General features: G+C 43.2%; 1 protein-coding gene across 2 annotated transcripts in view; it reads left to right on the top strand.

The window, feature by feature from the left end:
• The window catches only part of ndp (norrin cystine knot growth factor NDP), a 32,972-nt gene extending 8,364 nt beyond the window's left edge, over positions 1-24,608 (top strand). The window contains exons 1-3 of one of the 2 annotated variants that reach the window (XM_032568709.1): positions 9,247-9,317; positions 17,190-17,630; positions 22,199-24,608. In XM_032568709.1, coding sequence (XP_032424600.1) covers positions 17,415-17,630; positions 22,199-22,423 — 441 coding nt within the window. In that variant the 5' untranslated portion in view covers positions 9,247-9,317; positions 17,190-17,414 and the 3' untranslated portion in view covers positions 22,424-24,608. Of the gene's footprint in view, positions 1-9,246; positions 9,318-17,189; positions 17,631-22,198 lie in introns of those variants that run through there. The other variant, XM_032568708.1, reaches the window with a different exon arrangement.
• The last annotated feature ends 1,525 nt before the right edge of the window (positions 24,609-26,133 follow it).

The raw sequence follows: 26,133 nt of genomic DNA on the forward strand, positions 1-26,133 counted from the left end.
CTGGAATCCAAATAATATTACCTCTTTAATTTACACACAGGTGGACTTGAATAATTAGTTGACCTCTAAAGATTTCGCAGAATTTTATCTTGTTTTTTTTATTACAAAAAGACAGTGCACCTAATATACCAGAATTAACCATAAAGATTAGTTTTCATCTGTAGTCCTTCCAGGTACATTCATTATAAATACAACATACTACAATGCAATACACACAATGTAACCAGTTTCTTCCAAAAGATAGAATTATTTTCTTTCCAATAATAAATAAAAAGCTTTTTTTAACCAAAAGGGTCATATCAAGTTACTAAATTAAAAAGAATAAAAAGCCGTTTAGCACAAGAGTTTACCACAATACAAACAACACGAAACAAAACAAAAATATGGCAGAATAAAAATAAGAATCATATGATCAGCACCTGCATATTTGATTATTTTGGAGCCATACTTTTATTTACAGAATATTTTTATTTAGGCATATGACAGTAAAAGGGTTCAGTACAAATGTGTGTCATATTTTATAGATTTTTATTTGTTAGAAATATTGACAACACCACCCTTGTAGTTCTCAGTGATAGGTTAGGGGTTAGTTGTGGTTGTAACAGGACAAAATGTTAAAGGGCTGTCAATACTTTTACAAGGTTCTGTACTTCCATCACCAGTTAAATAACTTGGCATTATCTGTTTCTGGGCTTTGTTTCCATTGCAGTAACCATTAATAACTGATGGTGGGACATTATCATTCATGTTCAGGACGTACTCTAAGTCAGGTTTCTTGAATATGTAAAGAAATAACGAAAGCAGAACAGCTAATGAACGCAGTGCCACTTTTCAGTACCTGGTTATACATTTTTGATGAGAAATTATATCCAGAGGTCCTAATGAGGCAGCTCGTTCTCTTTCATGTCGTCATTACTTGGGAAAGGCCGTGACATTTTGTCTTTTTAGTTCCCTGAGCATGTTTCAGCAATTGGTATTTAAGGCTTGTGCAAACCACAAATGAGTTTCCACTCTTTGAACCACGGGAGCGGACTCTCGGTTAATCATGCCTGTCGTTTTTTTGGAGAGACCAGGCCCAACATCAGTGGCATGTTCAATCCGTCACGGTGGTGGTGATAAGTCATCCCGACACAGGTTGCTTAAACTTTAATGTTTCTTATGGCTTTATTCAGACACATCCATCACTGAGCCGAAGCACAAGTGCAACATTTTCCACTTCCTCGACCCTCAAGATGTATTTCCTTCCTCCCAACCTTAAAGAGTCTGGAGTTTTAGAACGCAACTCCGTATTATTTAGGGAAGTTATATTATAAAAACCTCATTTGCAAACCGAGAGGGTTCTCTTCTCTGTCCTATGAGACTGAAGGACCAAAGAGATGAGCCGACCAGTGTTCAGTCAGTATTTGCGTTTCCACTATAAATGTGCACAAAACCTTCTGCCAGAAAAAACACAATGCAATTTTGCAATTTCAGTGTTTCTGTTAAATATGAAATGCAGTTCAAATCACACGGGAATAAGTTTGTTCAAGTGATAAGTCATTAGTAAATATGCCACACTATGACCTCCTGCCGTTTCTTGTCGTCTTCTTCGTTTTTGCAGTAACATCCAGTTGTTGGTCATGTGACTCGTGACCAACAACAACCGTTGCAGTTTTGCGAAATACATACATTTCAATACGATTGAAAAACCACTTCCTCCTAGCACAAGAAACATTGGATAAAAAACAATTGGGATGTTTTTATTAAAGAAATATATTTTCATAATTACAATTTCCACAATTTTATTGTCAATGGAAACCCAGTAAGTAACAATCAACAATAGCTCCCATCACCAACCCGATTACATGTTTCAAATTTGGTAAGTCCCAAAAGGTGAACGTAGTTTAACACTTTCCCATGACTGATCCTTTGATTATGTCTCAGCACCGTAGTTTCTGTGGATTTGTAGCCTGGCCGTTGCCTTCCTACGGAGTTCTTCTCGGTTCTAATCTCCCCTCAATGCGCTATCTGGGTTTTCTCCCATTGACTTTGATTTTTCCAATACAATGTCAAACTTGCTAATCAGCAAACGGAAGAAGTTGTGAATGATGACGTCAATTTTCTGTGCCGTTTTAGAGCTGTACAAAATGTACATATTTGCAAAATTTGATAATGAGATGGTTATTTAAATTAAATACTGACGCTTTTGACCATAAACCTGGGTCTGTAACAGTGACTATGAGATTTGAAACACCTACTGCATAGTAGAAGGCCCATGCATTGTTTTTCCATCAGCTAGCTCTAACTCTGCCCAGATACAGCTAGTACTTTCAGTTTAATATTAGGTATTTAAATTTGATGGTCATTATTACAGTCTGCTTCCTACAACCAACCTCCCTGGAAAAACCTTTCATTTCTATGAAGTCAGCCGTCTAATACAACACTGGCAGATTATCCAGTTTATGAAATAACATCCACATAAACTACTAGAAGATTATTAGACTTTTGTGATTGTTTGACCATAAGAGGAATCCACGTTTGCCTTGACTCTAAATAATTATAAGCTACAAATATTTAATATTGAAAATAAAATGATAGTTTCTTCCTATTAAAATGTCTTCCGTCCCCGGAGATCTTCGGTACTTTCCATTATGGGCTTGGACTCTCCATATTGTGAGTCTCCAGGGTAAAACATTCTAGTTATGAGAGAGGCTAGCTGAAAATCAAACAGATCTGAATGTCTCAGTTTGCCGAACAGATAACATGACAAAGACAGGGGGGTTTTACACTCAAAAATATTTAAAGATATCATAAAACAAAGCTTCTGTCGGGTTTTGCAGACTTTTTGTCTCCATTCCTGAGGTCAGTTGGCTTTACTATTACTTATTTGTCAGCTGTATGTATGAAGTGTCTGATAAAGGTGCGGTTTGACCCTCAAATCATGGCAAAAAAATAATTCAGTTAGGGTAAAAAAAATAAATTCTGAGAAATTTCATAAACAAACCAGTAAATTAATGGAAAAAATGTGGGACTGGAAAGATGGATGGGGCTGACATTTTGTTTAGTCATTGACTCGGTTTTTTTAGACTGCTGAGAAACATGATGCTCTAAAACGGAGCCGTTAGGGAACATCATACTGTTGGTGAAATTAACAAAGTTTGTATATTTGTGTTACCTCCAGCCCATTCAGCATTGTTGATAATCGTGGTGTTTTGGTGTAAATATGGGGAAACAGGGATTGACAAACACGCCGAGTCTTTGCCAAACCCTTAGTAATGTACTCAGCAGGTCCATTCATGACATTAGGCTCAGGAGTAAAGATGGTATTGGGTTCATCATAACAAGATGGTATGAGATGTTAGTGATGTTTTTAAGAAACTCACAATGGCAGTTTCTTTCGTTTCACAGCTGGAAAATGTTTCTCAACCATTTGAAAGAGTGTTAGTTAATTAGTGAAAATAATTCACTAATTATGCTTTGACTTGTCTATATACGTCCATAGGCAACATGATAGGTATATATTACTACCTGTTAATCCTGGCATACTGAAACTGAGAGTTAAAAAATAAATAAAAAATAAAGAGACATGTAAATGGCCCAATACATAAATCAATACTCTACCCGGGACAGTAATAGGTATTTTTCAGGAACATAGTGTCATGAATTACGGTGCGGTGTTGGTGGTGAGGCAGACGCAGCGGACCCAGGTATGATGAATGATGAATTTTAATAATAAATAAGTCTAACAACGAGCAGCAGGCACATGGACAAACTGACGACAACAAGGCTAGACATTGACGTTGACGAAACATTGACGACGACTAGACTGGACATTGACGAAACATAGACGAGGACCCGACGAGGAACAAGGAACACAGGTGGAGTTAAATACACGGGAGGGTAATCACAGAACGAGACACACCTGGGAACAATCAAGGGGAGGACAGGACAACGAAGAGACTCAAGGACACAAAAAACTCTAACTAAACACGGAAAAACACAGATCCTGACAGTACCCCCCCCCTCAAGGGCGGCTACCAGACGCCCAAAAAAAAAAAACCACAACAAGGGTGGGCGGAGGGGCGCCGGATGGGGGGCCAGAGTCCAGAAAAAACAAAAACACAACAAGGGTGGGCGGAGGGGCGCTGGACGGGGGGCCAGAGTCCAGAAAAACAAAAAACAACCCACCATCGTGGGCGGAAACACAAGAAGGGCCAAGAGTCCAAAAACAAACAAAAAACTACCCACAGGGTGGGCGGAGGCAAAGGAGGCAGGAACCACGGAGGTGGTCCGGCGGTCGTCCGCGGCGGCGGGAACCACGGAGGCGGTCCGGCGGCCGTCCGCGGCGCTGGAGGCGGGAACCACGGAGGCGGTCCGGCGGCCGTCCGCGGCGCTGGAGGCGGGAACCACGGAGGCGGTCCGGCGGCCGTCCGCGGCGCTGGAGGCGGGAACCACGGAGGCGGTCCGGCGGCCGTCCGCGGCGCTGGAGGCGGGAACCACGGAGGCGGTCCGGCGGCCGTCTGTGGCGGCGGGAACCACGGAGGCGGTCCAGCGGCCGTCCGCGGCGCTGGAGGCGGCGATGATGAGTCCCGGGGGCCGCCCACAGACGGCGACGACGAGCCCCCCGAGGCAGGGTCTCTGGTGGAGCACAGGGGGTCTCAGTGGGAACGCCGGGAGTCTGAGTCGGAACACTGGGAGTCTTATGAGGAACGCAGGGGGTCTTGGTCGTCGGGGTCTCGGAAGGAACGTAGAGGGTCTCGGGAGTCGGTGTCTCGGAGGGAACGTAGAGGGTCTCGGGAGTCGGGGTCTCGGAAGGAACGCAGAGGGTCAGGGTCTCAGGAGGAACGCAGGGGGTCTCGGTCTCAGGAGGAACACTGGGGGTCTCGGTCTCAGGAGGAACGCAGAAGGTCAGGGTCGGAACGCAGGGAGTCTCTGAAGGAACGCAGGGAGTCTGAGTCGGAACGCAGGGAGTCTCGGAAGGAACGCTGGGGGTCTGGGTCTCGGAAGGAACACTGGGAGTCAGGGTCTCAGGAGGAACGCTGGAGGTCAGGGTCTCAGGAGGAACGCTGGAGGTCAGGGTCTCAGGAGGAACGCTGGAGGTCAGGGTCTCAGGAGGAACGCTGGAGGTCAGGGTCTCAGGAGGAACACTGGGAGTCTCGGTAGGAACACAGGGAGTCTCTGGAGGAACACAGGGAGTCTGAGTCGGAGCGCTGGGGGTCTGGGTCTCGGAAGGAACACTGGGAGTCTCGGAAGGAACGCCGGCTGGAACGCCGGCTGATTCGGCCTCGGGTGCGCCGGCTGGAACGCCGGCTGACTCGGCCTCGGGTGCGCCGGAGCGAAGCCTTGGAACCGGCCGCGGAGGCGAGCCGCAGCGAAGCCTTGGAACCGGCCGCGGAGGCGAGCCGCAGCGAAGCCTTGGAACCGGCCGCGGAGGCGAGCCGCAGCGAAGCCTTGGAACCGGCCGCGGAGGCGAGCCGCAGCGAAGCCTTGGAACCGGCCGCGGGGGCGAGCCGCAGCGAAGCCTTGGAACCGGCCGCGGGGGCGAGCCGCAGCGAAGCCTTGGAACCGGCCGCGGGGGCGAGCCGCAGCGAAGCCTTGGAAACGGCTGCGGAGGTGAGCCGGAGCGAAGCCTGGGAAACGGCTGCGGGTCCGGAAAGCGACGAGGGGCCGGGTGCACCGGCGGCTCACGTCGTTGTCTCCGAGCGGGCAGCGGAGGTGGCGGCTCCGGAAAGCGACGAGGGGCCGGGTGCACCGGCGGCTCACGTCGCTGTCTCCGATATGGCAGCGGAGGTGACGGATCCGGAAGGCGACGAGGGGCCGGGTCCACCGGCGGCTCACGTCGCTGTCTCCGGGCTGACCGTGGAGGTGGCGGCTCCGGAAAGCGACGAGGGACCGGGTCTGCCGGCGGCTCACGTCGCTGTCTCCGAGCGGGCAGCGGAGGTGGCGGCTCCGGAAAGCGACGAGGGGCCGGCTCCACCGGCGGCTCAGGTCGCTGGCTTCCCGGACGGAGGTATCGACGGGGGCCATATCCGGGGGGTGCCAACACCAGTCTTGTCCCCCGGAATAGCTCCCGCTGCAGGTCGGCGAGGGCTTCAGCCAGCTCCCTGTCCTCCCTGCCGGACCTCCGCCTCGGGCCGCTCTGCCCTTTAGGAGGTAACCTCCTGAATGCTGGGTCCATGTTAGCCGCCTCACCGATCGGTATGGTCGGGTCCTTCTGTCATGGAACCGGCCGCGGAGGTGGTGAGGCAGGCGCAGCGGACCCAGGTATGATGAATGATGAATTTTAATAATAAATAAGTCTAACAACGAGCAGCAGGCACATGGACAAACTGACGACAACAAGGCTAGACATTGACGTTGACGAAACATTGACGACGACTAGACTGGACATTGACGAAACATAGGACGAGGAACAAGGAACACAGGTGGAGTTAAATACACGGGAGGGTAATCACAGAACGAGACACACCTGGGAACAATCAAGGGGAGGACAGGACAACGAAGAGACTCAAGGACACAAAAAACTCTAACTAAACACGGAAAAACACAGATCCTGACACATAGTGCCATTTTGTAGCACAATCAACGAACTATGTTCACTTCAGTTGCTATAAAATTGCTGTATGTCAAGTATGACTTAACAGAAATTTGACTTTGTAATTTAACTCTTTGAAATTAGGCCTCTGTCTCTATAAAAAGCTCCTGCTTTTTCTGAAACTCTTCAGGGCTTCAGGAAGTCATCACAACATGGGTCCTCTATAAGCCTTTTAACATTTTTACCAGTGTTTCACTGATAAGTAGCTCCTATAATGAGCTCCGATGGTAGTTCCAGCAGGTGTTTGCTAATTGCTGCTGGCTAGTCTGAAGGAGCTGAGTAAGGGTTGCGCTGTGAGGCAGAAGCTCAGAATCTTGGAAACTGCAGTTCAGGGGAGGAGCTTCGTCATTGAAGGCGGGGCTAGGTCCACCCAGGTGTTTTGCACAGATAAGTGGTTGCCATGGAGATTGAAGGATTTCTCAAACATGCATGATAGAATTAAGAAAACACTCCAGGTATGTTTTTGATGAGGGAATACATTTAAAACACAATGTAAAGGTCAAAAATACCATTTTGCATAACACTGCCCCTTTAAAGTGCACCAGTTAATTTAAAAAAGCAGAACTTTACATCATGTTTTAGAAAGCAGTTGACCTCATGCATTTGCTGATTGTAGCTCGTTGCTTTTTACAACGACATTGTAAGTTGGCTTTGCCTTCCAAATTCATTTCTGTTTATTTATATCGTTCCAATTCACAACAAACAGCCCCCGCCCCTCTAATCAACTGGAAACATCTGGAAATGTCTTTGTTGGCGGTGGTCTACTTCTTGGAGCCTTTTTTACTTCCAAGTCATTAAGCGAAGTAGTTTACTTTAAAGGAGGTGAAATTTCATGGGTAATTCAGAATGAATGACTTGTTGTATTTTGCGGGGTTGTGCTGCCAGCATAGCTGGGTTTTGTAATGAAAACAGTGAGGACCTAAGGTGACACCATGGGTTTGGGTCCAGCACTCTTTCCAAACATAATCAGGTAAGTTTAGAACACTGCACTGCAACAGAATAGTATGAGTACTTAGAGTTTGGTGTGAATGAGGACATGATGGAAAAAGGATGTAGGAAAAGAATGTACTTTAAAGTGGAACACAAGGAGGATTTGTTTTTTTTGTGATTACTAGAAATACAAGTGCGGGGCTTGAGAGGAAGATGAGGGTAATTCCAAGTGATAGATCAAAGTAAGATGTGGACCAAAACAGTTTCTGGGTTTCTGCTGGTTTCACCAACTCAAACTTAAGACCATTACGAATGACATTTAAGGCCTGTATCAAGACAGAAAAATTATATTTCCCTCCATAGCAGCAGCTTTTATTGAAATACAATTCTTCAATAAGCAAGTCTGGTGCTTGACCAACATGTTTAGAATTCACAAAACGTCTGACTCCAGAGTTTGTCGCATCAAGTGTTGCTCCTAGATCAATTCCAGCGGTAGCAGCGCTAATCTTTTTCAGGGGCATTAGCCATGCCACGGGAGCAAAACTGTGACATTTCTGTGAGAAAGACAAGTGGCAAAGGAACCAAAAACGGGAGTTGAACTCAGGATGGCAGCGTCCAGGTCTGCAGCCTCTGTGTACGCGGCGCGTTGTAGAATGCATGTCGCATCGTACGGGTTGGAAACCCGCAGCTACGTATCCCAAAACACTTTGAGCCACAGAAGTGAACCATTGGCGAAGACGAAGGTCGTCCTGCCAACTGGCGACATATTTTCATCTAACCATAGCTAGCTTGTTTGCTACCAAGAGTATATTAGCAGCTTAAATGAAAGTGTCTGTGCTTGACTCAACCTTTGGTGTGACAGTAAAGTTCTATAAGAAAAAAAATGCATTGAATACACGGTGTTCCAAATTATTATGCAAGTGATATTTTCTCAGATTTTCTTAAATGGTCAATGCAAATGATGGTCAGTATAATTTTCAAGTCATGAACTATTACAGTATAAATCAAATTTTACTGAACAAAGCTCCCCGTGAGAACAGTATTTTTTTCAAAAATAAAAAAACTCAAAATGTACTGTTCCAAATTATTATGCACAGCAGATTTTCTAAACATTTTATGGACTATAAAGAACTGCAAACGGCACACAGCCATCCAGTACCTACCACTACCTGCCACAGCAAAACTTAAGACCTGTCATTCATTTATATAAGGTCAACATACATTTTTAAAATAAATTAAAGACATTTTAAGACCTTCATTTTAAATACATGAATTCAAGACTTTCTAAGGATGTGTGGACAGCCTGAGTTGGGGTTATGTTGTTGTGTCTGTGGCGCGGTAAGGATGGTCAAAATGATCCAGCTGCTTTCTACAAGTCAGAGCAGGACAGGTGAGGGTGAATTCAGGCAGAGGAGTCCGAATGCGGCCCTCATCCTTCCTCAACCCTCTCGATCTCGTTCACTTTCCGACCAACGATGCGACTGGAGTTCTCACCCTCACGGAGCTGTAATGAACTCACTCTGATTATTATCCTAAAAGCCCCACCCATTATCTGAAACAGCTGCCATTCATAGCTGTGCGTTGCTGTCGGCGGCTTTCAGAGCTTATAATCCTGAGCGGCCAAAAAGAGACAGTAGTTATGATGTGTAGACACCTTGTACCGAGAGATGTCCCTGTCTCGCCGGGCCGGTGGCGTAACAGGCAGACGACAATCAGTAGAGAATCATCTTACAGAGGTGGGAACATCTGGCTAGCTCAGCGAAGTGTTAATCACATAGGACGCTGCTGGACCGGGACCAGAACCACATTTCAGGTAAAAGGAGAGTTTATTTGGCCTGTCAGGGTATTTACTTGCCGGACCACTGCTGTCATTATCTCTGTTTGCTTTCCTTCACGGTAAGGCCAGGACCTGTTGTCTGTTTAACGAAAACACATGTTCCGAAGGGGAACTGTGATTTACGAGGAAATGCCGAGGATGTTTCCCCTAGTGTGACCGCAACCGCAGCTACATCGTCCTGTTTGATCTCAATTGATTTAACATGTTTTCACTTAATAAAATCCATTTACTGGCTTTACGGGATGACACACTCACACATGCTTTTCTGCCTGTTCATGCAAAACGGGAGTATCGTGTAGCTGGAGCTCACAACAGTCACCCCCTCCGCCCCCCCACACACACAACACCTCACCCCAAGAAAACATCCAAGATCCCTGAAATTCCCAAACTCATTACATGTGTGGTGGATTTGATTGGAAACGTTGCGCGCTGAAACCCCCAACGACACACGGGCGTTCCGCTGTCTCCATCTTTGATTGGCAGTTATGGAAACGTGACACAAGAACAAGCGAAGCTACGAAGTTTGAAAACCACGCCGTTTCTGTCCCACACGGAGGCCGCAAAGCAGACAGGAGCTTATAAAAATACTTGGACTGTTTTTTTTTTGTTTTTTGTTTTGTTTGGTACGTTGGGTTGGCTGCCGCGGTTCAGTGAAAAGTATTATTCTCACTACAATTATCAGCAGAAACTGTAATCCGCCACAGACTGTGGAATAGCTGACAGCCGTCCCTTCCTGTTCAGCTCACATGGTTTAAATATAATTAGAGTAATCACAATGTATATGGTTACAGGAAAAATTGACTTTCTTTGTTTCTGCTGTTCTACATGTCATTAAAAATGTTTTATTTTTTTTTTATGATTTAGGGAACAAAGGGTCAAAACAAGGACTGTGGTGGTAGGATGTGATAAATGTAGTAAAAACAAAAACATTGTTTGATGATATTGTGGTATTTATACAAAAACATTAAATGTTCTTTGCTTTTATTTGAAACAAAAAAAGGACCAGTTATTCCTACTAAAACTGGAAAACGCTGAAACATTTAGCCAGCCTGCAGTCTGCTGCTTTACAGTCATGTTTTAGTATCTAACCGTAGCAATAATAGTTTCCACACAACAATTGTCGGAAATGCTCGTCTCTTGGAACAGAAGAGAAGATAAAACGATACAGACTTAAAATTTTATCACAATATTTTATGGTACTATTGTGATAGCGATAAAGGTGATAAAAACTATTTATTACTAGTTTTTCAGGTAACTTTAGGGGCTGGCTGTGAATCCATGACACAGCATTCATAGCTCCACAAACAAATATGCTTCCTTAGGACATTAGTCACATGAAGAAGTGTTGAATTACTCAACTCCACACAGTAACTGCATTTAATCATATTTTCAAATTTATTGGTATCTATTGATGCTCTCATTGAACAAACGGTGGAGAATTTTTTTTTTAAACATCGTCAATTGGAATTTATCAACAACAAATCTAGATTTTTATAAGATATTTATCATGATAAATGGAAACCAATAAACAATACAATAGATGCCCAAACCTTGGTGAAACAGAGATCATGCCTCTGCAGGTGTTACTCTATGTAGTAATTAATCCACTCTCACTTCATACGTCTAGAAAAAACTTTGGTCACTCCAGCTATCTTTGGCGTCTCATTAAAATGACTAAACTTTAATCTCAACCAGAATTTACCCTTTTACATATTTCTTCCGTTTGCGAAAATGCAGTTTTTAAATTATTTAATTTGTTGAGGGAAAAACGTACCAAACCAAACTGTTCCTATGTTCTTATTATTGAATTGTGATCAACAGCAACGTTCTACAAATAATCCTGACAAGTTTAGGGGGGGTTTAAACGTCATTAATTGGAATTTATCGTTACAGCAATAAATCTGAATCTCATCATGACAAGAAATTTTAACACAATAAATGATAAGTGATTCTTTAAATGCCCAGCCCTAATACGAACTTGTCACGGTGCCCGGAAAAGTTTGACAATAATAAAGAGTTCTTATTGTCACTGTGGTTGTTCCATGTTTTTAATTATTTCTTTTCTACTCTGTTCTTGAACGTCTTCAGATGGATGTGTTGCTTCTTGGAATGTTTGTTAGATTTTGGTGATTTCTCTTTTTATTCTCTGGGTCAAGCAGTTATGGTTGTGCATTTATCGTATCATTTATCATTTATAATGATACATTTTAAGAATTCTGATTCATCGTTGTGACGGTAAATTCCAATTCACGATGTTTAAAACGTCCTAAAACTGTCTGTAATGTCAGCATTGTTCTCGTCTGTTTGTTCAAAATTTGAATATATGATTAAATGCAGTTACTGTGCATTTTAGTGATCACTTCTTTATGTGACTGGTGTCATAAAGATATTCATTACAATTAGAAATATTTTTCAATAGCAGCAACGAGGCGTTGTTATTTTTATAAGACCAAGCTGATTTGTATCTCTCTCTTTCCCATAATAACATAATCATGATTTAAAAACAGGTTTGTGTATTCAATCCAGTTATCTTTGTCTGATGTGATGAATTACTTTGGCCTGAAACGTTGAGATGTCAAGAGGACAAGAGCAGAAGAAATGTGAACATTTTCACTCTTATCAGACCTGGATTCAGACCTGTACCTGGTCTAAACTAAAACTCAGCTAAACCCAAATCCGTCCATTTGCTGGTGGCCTGGAGGCAAAAGGAGCATAATATCTCAAGTTAATAAAAGATTCAGTTGCTTTTATCTTTTCATAATGGTCTTATTTTTTTGTTTGTGTTGTTTTCTGTTAATAAAGGCCGCTTGCGTGATTGATTATTGTATTGAGACGCCCTTAATGTACGCAAAGTCTTGTCTCCAGGTGCCTGGTGAATATATAAAGTAATCCTCACTTATGAAAAATAATGACATATGTGGGTTATCAAACCCAGACCGCTTTGGCAGCTTTTCTTTCACATATGTGCTTCAATGCTGAAGATTTCTTTAGTCATACTCTTAACACTTGAATTTTTCCAGAATGGGTCCAGTTCGAACAGTTCATGGCGGAGATGGTTGATCTAACTGTAACAATGACTGATTTGTGTTGATGTTAATAAGATTAGAGAATCACTGCTCAAGCCTTTTCTGCCAGTATCAGTCTCTAGTTTTTTTTTTTTCTTTTCAGGTTTGATTCAGTCAGAGTTCTTAAGATGACAATACATGAAAGAGAAAAAAAACAACATTTTGACTCTTTTGATAGTGTATTTGTGTCAGCAACAAGGCAGTTCAAAGTGCTTTACATGATGAGTACAGTAGCCATTTATGAAACAAGCAATTAATGTTCATGAAATGTAAATAAAAATGGAGGGGCATCAGATTTTAGTGGTTATAGGATTTCTCTTTTGTCTTTGGCAAAAGATCACAAGCCATTTCTCCCACTAGTGCCAGACTCTTGCATTTGCTTTGGTTGTATTTACCCAGAATCCCCTGCACTGTAGTCCTCTTCCTTCTGTTGGAGCGGTCTCTGGTCTCCTTGGCGTTCACATATACTGTACATTTGAACCTCACCAGAGTTCATTTAAATCAATCCAAGACCTAAATTTTTAGGTCTTTTTTCTTTTGTTTTTTTGTCCACGTCAGAGTTTGTTTACGTATTCACATCTCCCCAAATGAACCAGACCTTCTTGACAAATGATCTGGAGTTGGATTAAAGCAGGCTAAACATGGCTGGTGTGAACTCACCCCAAGTCCTATAGATTGTGAGACTACTTAAATAAACAAACAACCTCTTAATTAGTCGTTTCTTTGTCTATAGGCTTGAAAGGAAGATATCATGTCCCTTTAGATTTACCTTCAGTTGATCTAAAGGTCAAAGGGCACATGCGGTATGTGGTAGGTAAGGGTTAATAGCGGTGAGAAGGGCCCTCCGCCGCATATTTTCGCCTAAATTAGCATCTGTGTCTCCATTTGGGAACTCTTGACAGGGGGCATAAATCTTCTCTTCATTTGGTCTAATCTGTTTGACTCCACTGCTGGAAGATGGTCCATCGCTGATTTCAAACACTCGCGCTCCATAAACACTTAAGAGTGTCTTGCCAAAGACAAGCAGACTAATGATAGCGATACGGGCAGCAGAGCCGGCGGAACGGTGTTGGTCGTACGGCTGGCAGGGCCCGAGGTGCTGAGAGGTTCTGGCAGCGCTCGAGGAGACCGGGCCGCCCGCTATGTAAACCCCACAGCACATGTTCGACGGTCCAGCGAAACATCTCGGGCGGTATTTATTTTAACAGGCCAAATGATACGTCTATTTTTCTCGAGAGGAATGTTAACTTTTAAATGATTTCCCCTTCGAGGGACGAGCGCCGGGGCCGAGGGAAGAGACGGCACCGGGGCCAGTCGGCCGATTTCTGCAGGAAAATGTAGATCACAGCGAAAGCCGGGCTGACTGACGCCTCACTGAGCCTAAAGTGAATCAGCGGGTTTATTTAAAGTTTGATTGTCCGGTTTTGATCAAGATCTGCTTATAATCTCAGTAAATATCTTTGACTATACACTGCAAAAACACAAAATCTTCTCAAGTATTTCTGCTGTATTCCTTGTGCAAATATTTTATTACACTTGAAATAAGACAAAAGTAACTTACAAGTAACTTTGCAGCAAGATATAGGAGCTTGTTTGAAGTCAGTAATTCCTTAATATTCATTTTTAAAAAGTACTGGCAGATTATTTCACATAAAAGATGGGAAAAATGACTTAGATGTGAAATATTAATAAGTAGAAACTAGACCAATGCTTAGTAAGGTTTGATGTTTTTGTAGTGTGGGGCTGAATGCTACTTTTACCAACTCAAAAGGCAAAAAAGTTTTTTTTCCACTCCCTTTCAAATATCTAATTATGTTCTAATTTATAGACAGAAATAAAAAATGCTTGCCATAACAAGACATTTTTTCCATGTTGCAAGTGAAATAATCTGCCAATGGAACAACATTTTTATTTGAAGGAAAATAAAAACAAAATATTTAAAAAAAGACTAAACTAAAAAGAAGCTCCTATATCTTGCTGAAGAGTTACTTGTATGTTAGTTCTGCCGTATCTCAAATGTATTAACTAGAAACTAGATCAAAAATACTTGGTAAACGTTTTTGCAGTGTAATGCAGACCGTATCTAATGTCACCAGGGATATATGTGAACTCTTAGCTATGACAAATAATATCCAGTACTTAACCGTCTGCATATGATGGCCGAAATGATTTTGTTTATTAAAGTTCAAACATGAGGCTTTGGATTTAAAGTGCTTATTGGCTTGTTTACCATATTTGTAAAAAAAAATTACTTTCTTGTCTGGAGTTAAAAACTCATAATTAAATCCTGAGCCAAACCAGCTAAGTGGGAATGCTCCGAAAGATGTTACATAAGGAAGCCTGAATTCTTTAATCAATGCAAAACACACAGGCCACCCAGGATCAAAGCCACCGTTAAGTTTCCAGCTTTAATGTAAACTCCTTTTGACGAAGACCGACATGGTGAATCATCCAGTAAGGAAGAGAAATTCAGGAGAAATGCTGCCTGTGGAGCAATAGGTGAGAGACCTGATGTTTATAAAGGGCTTTATAAACAGTACAGCTTTAAATAGCTTTTACAGTTGCAGTATGTAACTTTTATTTAAAAAATATGTTTTTCACACATTTGTTAAAACCGTCCCTATCCTGTGACAGATAATCTGTGAAAAAGTCGATCTCCTCCACCTCCTCCCAGTGCTACTGTTGCCATCTTAAGAAATGCCCTGCTCCCACGCAAAAACAGCCAATCAGAGCCAGGAGCAGGGTCTAAGTGTTGTCAATCATCCTCATGAACTCGCTGCTAAATGTGCTAATGGCAAAGAAAGGACTTACAGTTACGGGAAAACTATCATTATTTGTCATCAGTGGCCATGCTAAGTAGCCTTAGCATTCAGATCAGGCTCTGCTAGCTGCAGCGTAGCAATGAGTAGCGCCACACAGAGGGTGACTGACAGCACTAAGACCCGCCTCCTGGTTCTGATTGGTTGTTCCTACTTAGCAGCAGAAGAAGACGAAGTATTTTATGAGACAGATTTCTGTCTCATACTTTCATGTATGGTCTAATCTGTTTTACTCCACTTTGTCATGAACTGTCATGACATCGTAACACTTTCAACATATATGTAAAAAAATATGTTTTATAAGTTACATACTGCAGCTTTAACTACACTGAGCACTTTACACTAGAGCCACATTTACCTTAAAGAAATGATACAGTCAGAAATGAAAACTGACTATGACTACCTTAAGAGGGGGGAAAAAAAGAGTAAAAAAAAAAAAGGTGGATCATTTTTCATTTATATGTTGTGAAAACAAATATTTTCACATTTGTTTTTAAAAAAAACATACATAAATAAACACTAGTAACTTAGATCAAAATGACCAAATTGGGGCCATCTGCCTCAACCACCTGGGTGGTTTGAGAAGACAGACCAGAGACACAAAAAGAAACAGATGAACCGATGTAGGAAAACTTTCAGTGTTCATGAAGGTTAACAGCAGGAGAGGGAGAAATTAACACACTAGCTACAAGAGTCTGGTGTATATCAGTCCGACAGTCAGCACACGTTTTCATACATTTCAGGCATTAATGACGTCATGTTGTATTTATAATTTTTCTGAAAGGTCCTCAGTGATTGTGTTGTTCTCCCTCACCCTGCACACAGACCTCCACATAATTAATAACACATTCCCTTCTAGCAAATCTGCCTCCACCAGCAACACGCTCCCTATTAACACAAGCCCTGATGTCGGGAGAGCTATAAAAATCTGAATTTGAGGGGGGAAAAGTAAACAGTTATGAAAATATTTCTGCAGGGCTGGCAGAGTGTTTATGGCGCAAGGAGGGCTTGTTGGGGAGAGCGACATGTTTTAATGAAAAAGTCGTCCCTGCAGAGAGGAAAGGGCCTGGTTGGTGTGAGACTGGTGTGGTTTCTCCTTCCTTTGTGGAAAGACCAGCATGTGTGTGTCCTGTGTGTGTGGGGGGGGTATCAGCAGGGGTGTGTGTGGATCCTCAATGTGATTTAGGTCTGGATAATATTGTGGATGAAGTTTAAGGTAGTTTTAGGTTGTAAAACATTCAATTCAGAAATACTTTATTTTCACCAAAGGGAAATGAAATGTTGCTGTTGCTCTTGTCATCCAAGAAAAAGTCGCTGTGGATGGTGATGCTGTTGGTAGGAAAGATCTGCAGTAGCAGTCAGTCTTGCAACAAATGTGAAGAGGGCTTCTGACTGAAGACTGTTGCCCTATGTTTCACAACTGTCGACATACTAGCAGCTTGATTTCCGTTAATATGGCACTATCAGTTGTTAGCAAGCACTGCTAATCCACTTTCTTTGCTTTGCCTCTCCTCTATAGATCTCTGCATGGTTGACAGTTTAAACTTTCTGTGTCTGTTCTTTGGTTGTACCCAGTCCCTGCCCCCACCCCCCTTTTTTTTTTTTTTTTTTACCTCTTAGCAATATCTGGGCAAGATCTCAACGTTGTGAACATAAACAGATGTCTGGAAGCCTAGGCAACACAGACTGAACTGCTTCGTTCTCTTTCTCCGCTGCCATCGCTAAAACTAGCTAGCTAGACTACAATTTTAAAACAACGCAGGAAACCAACATTATTCACGACTTCTTCAGTTTCCTGACTGGCCCACCTTTAAAATTCTTGGCCATGGCCAATAGGCTTGCCTAGAAAGGCGATGACAAAAGGTTGCAAAGTTTAAAGGGACATGAACATGTTTGCAAGGAGTACATTATTATGTTTATGTATTTGAGTCAATCTCTTTGTGTTTGTCTCGTTGTTCTTCCAGACCGAGATGGACTGAGACGGCGAGGGATGGAGTGGCCCGACTCTCCTGCCACTTGCCTTCCCTACCTGACCTTCAATCTTCATTCCTCCAGCAGGAACAAAGACAGAGTCTGTCCTGTGTGAGACTCCTCTGAATCCCGTCACAAAGCGTCAGAAGGGCTGTAGTCAAGAACTGTGACACATTGGCCACCGCCTGCAGTGCCAGGAGCCTCCGGGTGTCCCAGTCATGAAACCGTCCATCTCCACAGGCCCTCCTTCTGGACTCCTGCTGGTCCTGATGTGTTGTCCTCTGCTGGGCTTCGTCCAATCTGCCAGCAGCAGCAGCAGCAACAAGGCTGGCGATAAGGGACACCAGCAGCTGGTCGACACCGACCCAGATCGCTGCATGAGGCACCACTTTGTGGAGACCATCACGCATCCCATTTACAAATGCAACTCTAAGGTAAATTGTGGGACCGACACGTCGTTCTCTCATTTTTCCTTTACCAGAATGTTCCACCGGAACATCACGGAAATAGATTGTTCCAAATAAAACCTCTGGGGTCCAAAGCAAACCCCAGAACTCAGGCCAAAGTACTTGTATTACTCCCGCTCTCCACCTCCATGTCTTTATCTCCATCTCTCAGTCAAGCAGACAAGTCACGCTTTGTTTCTCAGCAAAAGTCTGAGTGTGTGTGTGGGAGTGTGTGAGTGTGTGTGGATAGAGTGCTGGACCTGGGCCACGCTGCAGACCTGTTCTGTACCTCAGCTGGGACTTGTTTTTTACCAAGAGGACGTGTCGTGTCAGCCTGTCCTCTGCTACCTCCTCCAAGGGTCCGCAGGGAGAGGGACGGGTCGAGGGGAGAATACGAAAGGCGCTTGTGTGAATAACAATCCAGTGGAGCGGTTCCAATTCTGATGCTGAAGACAGCTTCGGGGCAATCGCTTCACGTGGGAAGACTGGTGGTCCACTTAGCCGCAGCAGACGTGCAAAGGCATTTTGTGGAAAGGTGCTGTCAATTAGGCCCCTTTCCTTTGTTGTGGACCACAGCAGTTGGTCCTCTGGTTTGAGTGATCTGCTCTTTGGTCTTTTTTAATGTTCTGACTCTGAGTGCATCAAGCAGGTGGTGAAACCACAGCTCAACTCAGGCAAGGCCTGCCTGCCCAGCATGAGTCCTCTGTAGCCGTACATACAGAGCGAACAGGAAGCCATGCTGCGGCACCGTTTCACACTTTATGCACCGTAGTCTGCAAAAGGTTTGCTGAAAATCCACATTACTCACTTTTTAAGTAAATGCTTGTTGTAAATGTTTTTTCACTTTTTTTTTCTGCGTCATGACTTCATAGTGTTTTTTGGTTTTTTTTTTCTTTTACAGGCCAACTGGATGTCTGGAACATATCTCAAGCTCAGTCCGATTGGATGGAGAACATTTGATAACATCAATTTTCAAATCTTGCTAAGGATTCTTGATAGGGCTGCCAACGTTAACATGTTAACACACGCGGTTAATCTGAAAGGTTTATCGTATTAATATTACATAATGCAGATTAATCACATTACCAATGCTATTTTGACCGAAGAGCCTGTCTTCCATGGAGGTGTTACCTTGTTTACAGCAACTTACAGTAAGCTTAAAAATCACACAGACAAAGAAACGAATTGAAAATGCCAAAATGTATCGACACATATTGTGAAATTTGAACAATCGGAGCGATCTGGATGTGAGATCTCTCTGCAGAAACATGGAGGAACTGTCACGCTGAGCTACTAATGAACATGTTTCTCCTGTTAGCCTGACATTCGTCACAGCTGCTCTCATCGTCTGAGGCAAATAAACGGTCGTTTCTAAGTGATGCGGTGAAACCTAAAGCTGCCTGGCGATAGCCTGCCTTCTCCAGGCCGCTGATGTTTATCGAGGGATATGTGTAACTGATCAGTTATTAGTAATGGTCAGTTACAACGATAGACTGAGAAATCACAAACAGGTGATTTATAGGAGTGTTTTTACAGCCGGGTTGTGTGAATTGTACTTCATCCCCCACATACACCAGCATCTTTCAACAGGATGTGTGCATTTTTTTTAAAAGCACTAATTTTTTTTATTTATACCATTCCAACAAAGCTTGACCTATTCCCAAACAATTTATCAAATATAATTTAAGTGCATTTATTTTGTTAGAATCATTTTAGATCATTTAGAGTCTTTAATTTTGAATTATAATTTATTATATCTATATGTACACCGTTTAGATTTTTATTTCACAGCCCTCATTTCTCTTTTAAGATGAGAAATAGCAGTTGCTAAGACACGTGAATATTGTATCCACTATAATGTCAGCTTTGTACGAAAATAACTTTAGAGAAAAATACAGACTCAAAATTCATCTAGAAAACATTTGTGTGTGTGATTATCTGTAGTTGTATTTTTCATTTAACAGTTTAATCATTTTTTTCTATAGTGTTCTACACAAAACATAGTGCATCACGACAGACCATTAAAACTATAAAGTGATTTGAGTTTTGACACATTTCCAGTCCGTCACAGGGCACATTAACTGATGAAATTACACCAGCTGGACAAACCCAGCTTATTTTCAAAGCCACCTTTGAACACTGGGGGTGAATATTTGTCTGATGTGCAGCTGGTTCAGTCTATCCACCATCTTTTACAGGTATGAGTTCTCACTGGTCTCCCAAAGCGACACATTTGCCAAACTTTAAGCTGCAGAAATGCTTGGAACCCAAAATAACTCCAAGTTATATGCTTGATCTGGTCACAATAAATTAAAAATAACTTTTCCGTCCAGTTTTTCTTGTCAACTCCACCCAGAGAACAGTCCTTCGAAGCAAATCAAGCCAGCTTCTTGCGTTTGTTTGTCCTTATATATATATATATATAAAAAAAGAACAAGTTGTGAGATGTTGCAGATTCCACCGAGTCTTTCTACCTCGACCTCAACGTCTGACCTTCTTTGGTGTGTTGCGTGCTCAAGGCCGCTCGGCCATCCTGCCCCAAAACAAAGACGGTGAAACAGTGACGCTGCCGCATCACTAAAACATTGTCACATAGTGCCTACAAGCACATGACTGACCATTACACGACCTCCCTCAGGATGGTGTGTGGGTTTAAATTGCTTCTCAATGGTTTTAAACCAACATAGTTTAACAGCCATGTAGATCTTCAGAGGTCTCCAGGGCGCAATAAGTCCCTCTCTCTTGGAAACTATAACCATATGATAGGCCTCCAGCTCCAATATACTTTTTTGGGTTTTTTTTCTTTACTCTTTCCGCATTCTTGTACGCAGTGTGAAACCTGCAGCTAGGTATTTAAATATCACACTGCACATTGAAGTCTCCTATTTGTAGCCTTTTCTTCCTAAAATGTATCATTTCATCACATATTTGCACGAAGGTTAAAGATAAGTTCAATTGCAAAGCACATTTTAGCAACATGGCCGTTCAAAGTGATTTGCACCATGAAGCGTAATACACTAACCAATTATGAAACGAGCAATAAACATTCCATTTGGTCAAATGTCATAATCAAAATCATCAAACACACGTTCATCAAATATGCTGATTAATGTTCCGGTTATTATGAATCAAATGCTCCTCCAAGCAGGTGGGTTTTTAGCTCTGATTTAGAGGAGCTCAGTGTTTCAGCTGTTTTGCCGTTTTCTGGAAGTTTGTTCCACATTATTGGTGCATAGATGCTGAATGCTGCTTCACCATGTTTGGTTCTGGTTCTGGAGATGCAGAGCAGAACCAGAAGACCTGAGAGGTCTGGAAGGTTGGATGTATAGTGGTGCTAAGATGTTCAGTGATTTATAAACTAACATTATTATTAATTATTATTATTCCTATTAATTTTATTATTTCAGTGAGAACGCGAGCGGCATTGTTTTAGATCAGCGGCTTTCTCAGGCAGACCTGTGAAGACTCTGCTGCAGTCATCAATGTGACTAAAGATAAACACATGGATGAGTTTCTCTAGACCATGGTTGGACATTCGTCCGTTAATCCTGGAAATGTTCTTCAGGTGACAGAAGACCGACTTTGTAACTGTTTTATGTGACTCTGAAGGTTCAGGTCAGAGTCCATCACTACACAGAGATTTTATGCCTAATTGCTGGTTTCTAGCTGTAATAACTGAACCTGTGCGTTGACTCTAGATCGTTCCCCTCTGGGTCCAAAGACAATAACTTCAGTTTTGTTTCTGTTCAGCTGGAGAAAGTTTTTGGCACATCCATAAACAATAGAGATTTACTGTAGTTACTTTTTTGAAAGTGTTTTGTAGTTCTGATGCTTTGGACCACAGTGGTGACTATGTTGTTCCTCATCTGTGAATCAGTGGATGAATGAATGACAGCCCTGAATGGATGGTGGGACAGCAGTGGGGGAAGGGGGAGGAGGCCAAGGGGGGCAGAGGGTCGGGATGGGGCGAGCAGATGAGGGGAGAAAGCGACGGACCGATGCTCGGCCAGAACAAAGACAAATGGTCTTAAAGTGGCGACATCGCTCCTGACGTGTGTGTGTATTTGTGACATCCTGCTATGGCCCCAGACAGGCTTTTGTCAAAGTGGGTACACGGGTGGCGACACACAGCAGCTGACAGAAGACATGACACAGGAGGCTGTTTAGGGGTGGCGACAGGAATGCAGTGACCCACAGAGGAGCGCCAGTCGGATGGTCACTACACTAATCAGACTGCTGCTGTGTGTGTGTGGGTGTGTGGAAATGGGTCAACCTTGAGGGAATACTTGATACACTCCTGTATGCTGTGTGTGACTAACCTACCTCTGGTGTGGGAGTGTGGGACCGGCTCCTGTTGCTATCTCTCATTTCGCAGGTGCGAGGCCAGGGAGTAGGAGGCCAAAGAGGCGCTACACGCTACTTCCTATCAGGGCAGACTAAAACAATGCTCCGCTGTGTTCACACCGCCCCGTTCCCCAGATCTTATCTCTGACAGAACCTTGATGTTGATGAAAACCCTCTGTGTGACTGACCTGCCCTCTCTCACGTCTCCGCAGATGGTGTTGCTGGCGCGCTGCGAGGGCCACTGCAGCCATACCACCCGCTCAGACCCGCTCATCTCCTTCAGCTCCGTGCTCAAGCAGCCGTTCAAGAGCTTCTGCTCCTGCTGCCGACCACACACCTCCAAGCTGAAGGCGGTGAGGCTGCGCTGCGCCGGCGGGACTCGCATTACGGCCACCTACAGATACATCCTAGCCTGCAACTGCGAGGAGTGCAGCTGAGTAGGCGGCAATTCCCTGCTAGACCCCAACCCCCCAAAGGTTCTCGTTTTTCTTGGCCTCGGACCTCGTTCTGAAACTGTTCGGAATGCTCTGTTGATTTTTGGATATAGAGTTATGCTCCAAAAATGCTGGACGCTAACAGTTTGGAGGAATCAAATCCGCTCGCCCCCCCCCTTCACTTGCTCCTAATAATTGACCCGCAGCTCTGGGACACATGTAGAACACTCCATACCTTCTCCATTATAAGTGCTTTCAATCATGACGAGCCATGCAAAGCATATTTCTTCAGCTCACAAGGCCTAACACCGCAAACTGCTGATCCCGGGGGCCGGTTTGAGACCCTTCCCCGCCCGAGAGACACTCCGCTCATTACAGGCCTCAGTAATCCATCACTCACACACGCACACACACCCCCTCAAACCGCAGTGTGGCGCTTCAAAGTATCCGTGACAGCTAAGCGAACCCCCTCCCTCACGTTTAACAACAAGACAACACGCTTCGTTAAAATGCAGGACCAGGCCTCCCCAGACGCACAGTGGAACTATACAGGAACATCTGCACTGTTACTCAACCAATAACATCTCACACACTTCCTGCAGACCTTCATGTAGCTGTGTAAAACTTCACTGTTGCTTACAGGAAAGCTCATCATGTGAACGATCTAGGAGAAACAGAGGGCGAAGGGAGCCCTGAAGGCGTTTACCCACCTGTGGGTATTAGTTTGGACTCTCCCTAGACTGTCACTTATGTTAGCGTTCATAATCTCTATCTGAGTCTTTGTGATGTTCGTGTCAGCGTTGTTGTAACCGCAGCCTCCATCATGCCAGGTTGATAGAGTGCCTTGCAAAAGAATTTATTCCCCTTGAACTTTTTTTTTTCACATTTTGAAATTGAGATTTTATGCGATAGACGTAAAGAAGGCAAATGGTACCCAAATCGACTTCTTCTTTTTGCCGGTGGTGGTCAGAGGGCAGATGGAGCTGGTGTGTGCCCCAGGGCAGCTGTGGCTACAATCCAGCAGCCACAGGAGTGTACAGAAAAGCGCTATACAAGTCTGATGTTTTTTGATTGTGTTGCCCCTAACAGCAGACATAAGGAAGACTGTAGATGTTAGCTTCAGGTCTAGTGGTAAGATGGTTTCCATTTCACCAAGACTTAGGTATATTTGGTCTTTGAACTATTAATAAAGGCAGTTAGAAGCATTTTTTAAAAAGTCCTACAAGCCATCAGAACTGGTGCAGCACACACCACCTCCTGACTCTAGAACACCCTTGGGGCCAAATAGTGCAGAGACTGTGAGCCACAGGCCTTTTTGTCCAACATCAGTGTCTTACCTCTTCGATGCTGTAATGAAAGAATGGTCGAAAATTCCCCTCAACACACTCCTGCACCTTGAGGAAAACCGTCCCAGAGGAGCTGAAGCTGAACTTCGATGGCTGGGCCGACATCGTCGGAGTAAGAATGCTCTGCAGCTCGAGTCCACCTGTAGATGAGCAGAAACGTCTGGCAATATATTGCAGCTGAAGCTCAGTCAGATTGGAAAGAGAGCATCTTTAAGTCTTGCCACAGGCTATCTATTGAATGTAGGCCTGGACTTTGACTGGGCCATTTAAACAAATGAATGTGCTTCGACCTGCACTGTCCCGTTATAGTTCTGACTGGATGTTTTCTGTTGTCATCATGGAAGATGAACGTTCTGCGAGGTTCTGACGGAGCGGGGCTGACTACAAACGCAGCAGTTAGTTTTTGTTTTTTTTTTAAAACAAATGCAGCATTTTCTTCCATTTCATATTTATGCACTATTTTGTGTTGTTCTATCACGTAAAATCCCAATAAAATATATTCAAGTTCGTGATTATAATGTGACAAAATGTGAAAGCGGTATGAATACCTGTACAAGGCACTGTACAATTGCTGCTATTGTCTGTTGTTTATTGTTACTCCTTCCATGTTGAATCAGCGCTACGGTTGCTCTGCAAATGTTTGTGTTGCTCGCAAGTATTGTCGCGAACGACGACGAATACAAGACTTCAAATTCTTCTACATCTCCTTCTGTCTGGGTGAGACTCGCTCAGCCTTCAGTCTCTGGTCAGTGTATCTAAGTGTAAAAATATGTCAGTGTTCAAATTGTGGTTTTTGTATAATTAAAACTCTGCAACCACAGTGTGTTCAGTGCTGTCATGCATCAAGCTGTTTGGTTGACTTTTCTTTTTTGCCCATTAGAGCACACATTTTGAGTCTGAAACAGGATTTAATGTCTTTTGTTTTCAAAACTTTTAATACTTTTACTTACATTTTAATTTTGAGAGCAGGACTTCATGTCTTCCTTCTCAAAATTTGGAATGATTGTACTCAAAACTTCTTACGATAAGACTTAGTCTCTGCTCTACTATCGATTGTGGCAATCTGCACCACCCACTGAACGTAGGGAGAAACAACAATGTCAGCTTTCTGCTCCGTAGTGCACTAAACATCTGCTAGCATTTTGCTACTGAACACTAATATTTGCTGATCTTAGGCAGGAGTTTGTTCACCCAACCAACTCCTTACATCCAGTGGGTGGCGCAGGTTACTACAATCGATAATAGCCACACAGGCACACCCGCTAGAAGGAAACAAACGCACCCAGTACAACACTTTCATTCTACTGGCTGAGAGGTTGCCAGGCGACTGTGCCAAAAGACGTTTCCAAAGGCGAGCAGAAAGTCCGAGTAGAGTGTGACCGTGAGGAGAAGTTCTGGTTTTCATAAGGTTTCATACAGTTTTTCCATGTATGTTAATATCTTGTTGTGAAATATCTGAAGTTTTATATCTTTATCTTTAGGATGGAAATGCGCCACAAACTTATGATATAAACAGAAACGTTCCATAAGTAGGAAAGAAAGAAAAAACACATTCAAACTATTTGGACTATTTCTGAGTTATTATCACCCCATGTCTCTATTGTGTTGGTCTGAATGGTTTATAGGGCTGTTTTCAGTGCCATCTCAGCCTTACACAAACAGACATAAACATGAAGTGAATAAATCGATTTTTAATCAATGTTTTGCACCAAAATGTTAAGAATAAACACGTTTTCACTGAGACTCTTTAAGTGTGTATATATTTAAAACTTTAAATTGACATATGGGGGAATTTTTCTGCCATAATCCAAGATTCAGTCTGAAGATTCAGTCACACTCTGTGTGAGTGGCTACCGAGCCAAGATTGACAGACCTTCTAGACCCAGAGTCTTTATACCACAACCAGTTGAGACTCACTTAAAGCACTCATGTTATTTCCATTCGTTCTACTTTGAATTAAGGGGGTGAAGATTCATGCAGTCAGCTAATCATGTTACATGTTTTTGTTTACCAGTCACTATTTTGTAAAGATCAGTTTTCCCTTTAATGTTTAAGGGTTTTTTTGTAAATTGGATATTTTAAAAATGCCAAATTATGTTGGTAATAGTGCAGCCAATCGTCATTTCTGACCCGTAGTCTTTTTGCGCATGGACTTCATTTATAAGTACAGGTGAGGTTTGTATGTGTAAAGAATGCAGAAGAGAAACATAAACTACAAACTGCTGCGTTAGATTAGCTAGCAGCAGCGGTAGCTACAGTCTACGCAGCAGTCACATCCATCCATCCATTTTCTAACACCCTTGTCCCTAGTGGGGCAGGGAGGGGTCCGGGTCTCTATCTCCAGCCAACGTTTCGGGCGAGAGGTGG

This window comes from Xiphophorus hellerii, chromosome 7 (genome assembly GCF_003331165.1).
Source record: "Xiphophorus hellerii strain 12219 chromosome 7, Xiphophorus_hellerii-4.1, whole genome shotgun sequence".
In the NCBI taxonomy this organism is placed as follows: Eukaryota; Metazoa; Chordata; class Actinopteri; order Cyprinodontiformes; family Poeciliidae; genus Xiphophorus; species Xiphophorus hellerii.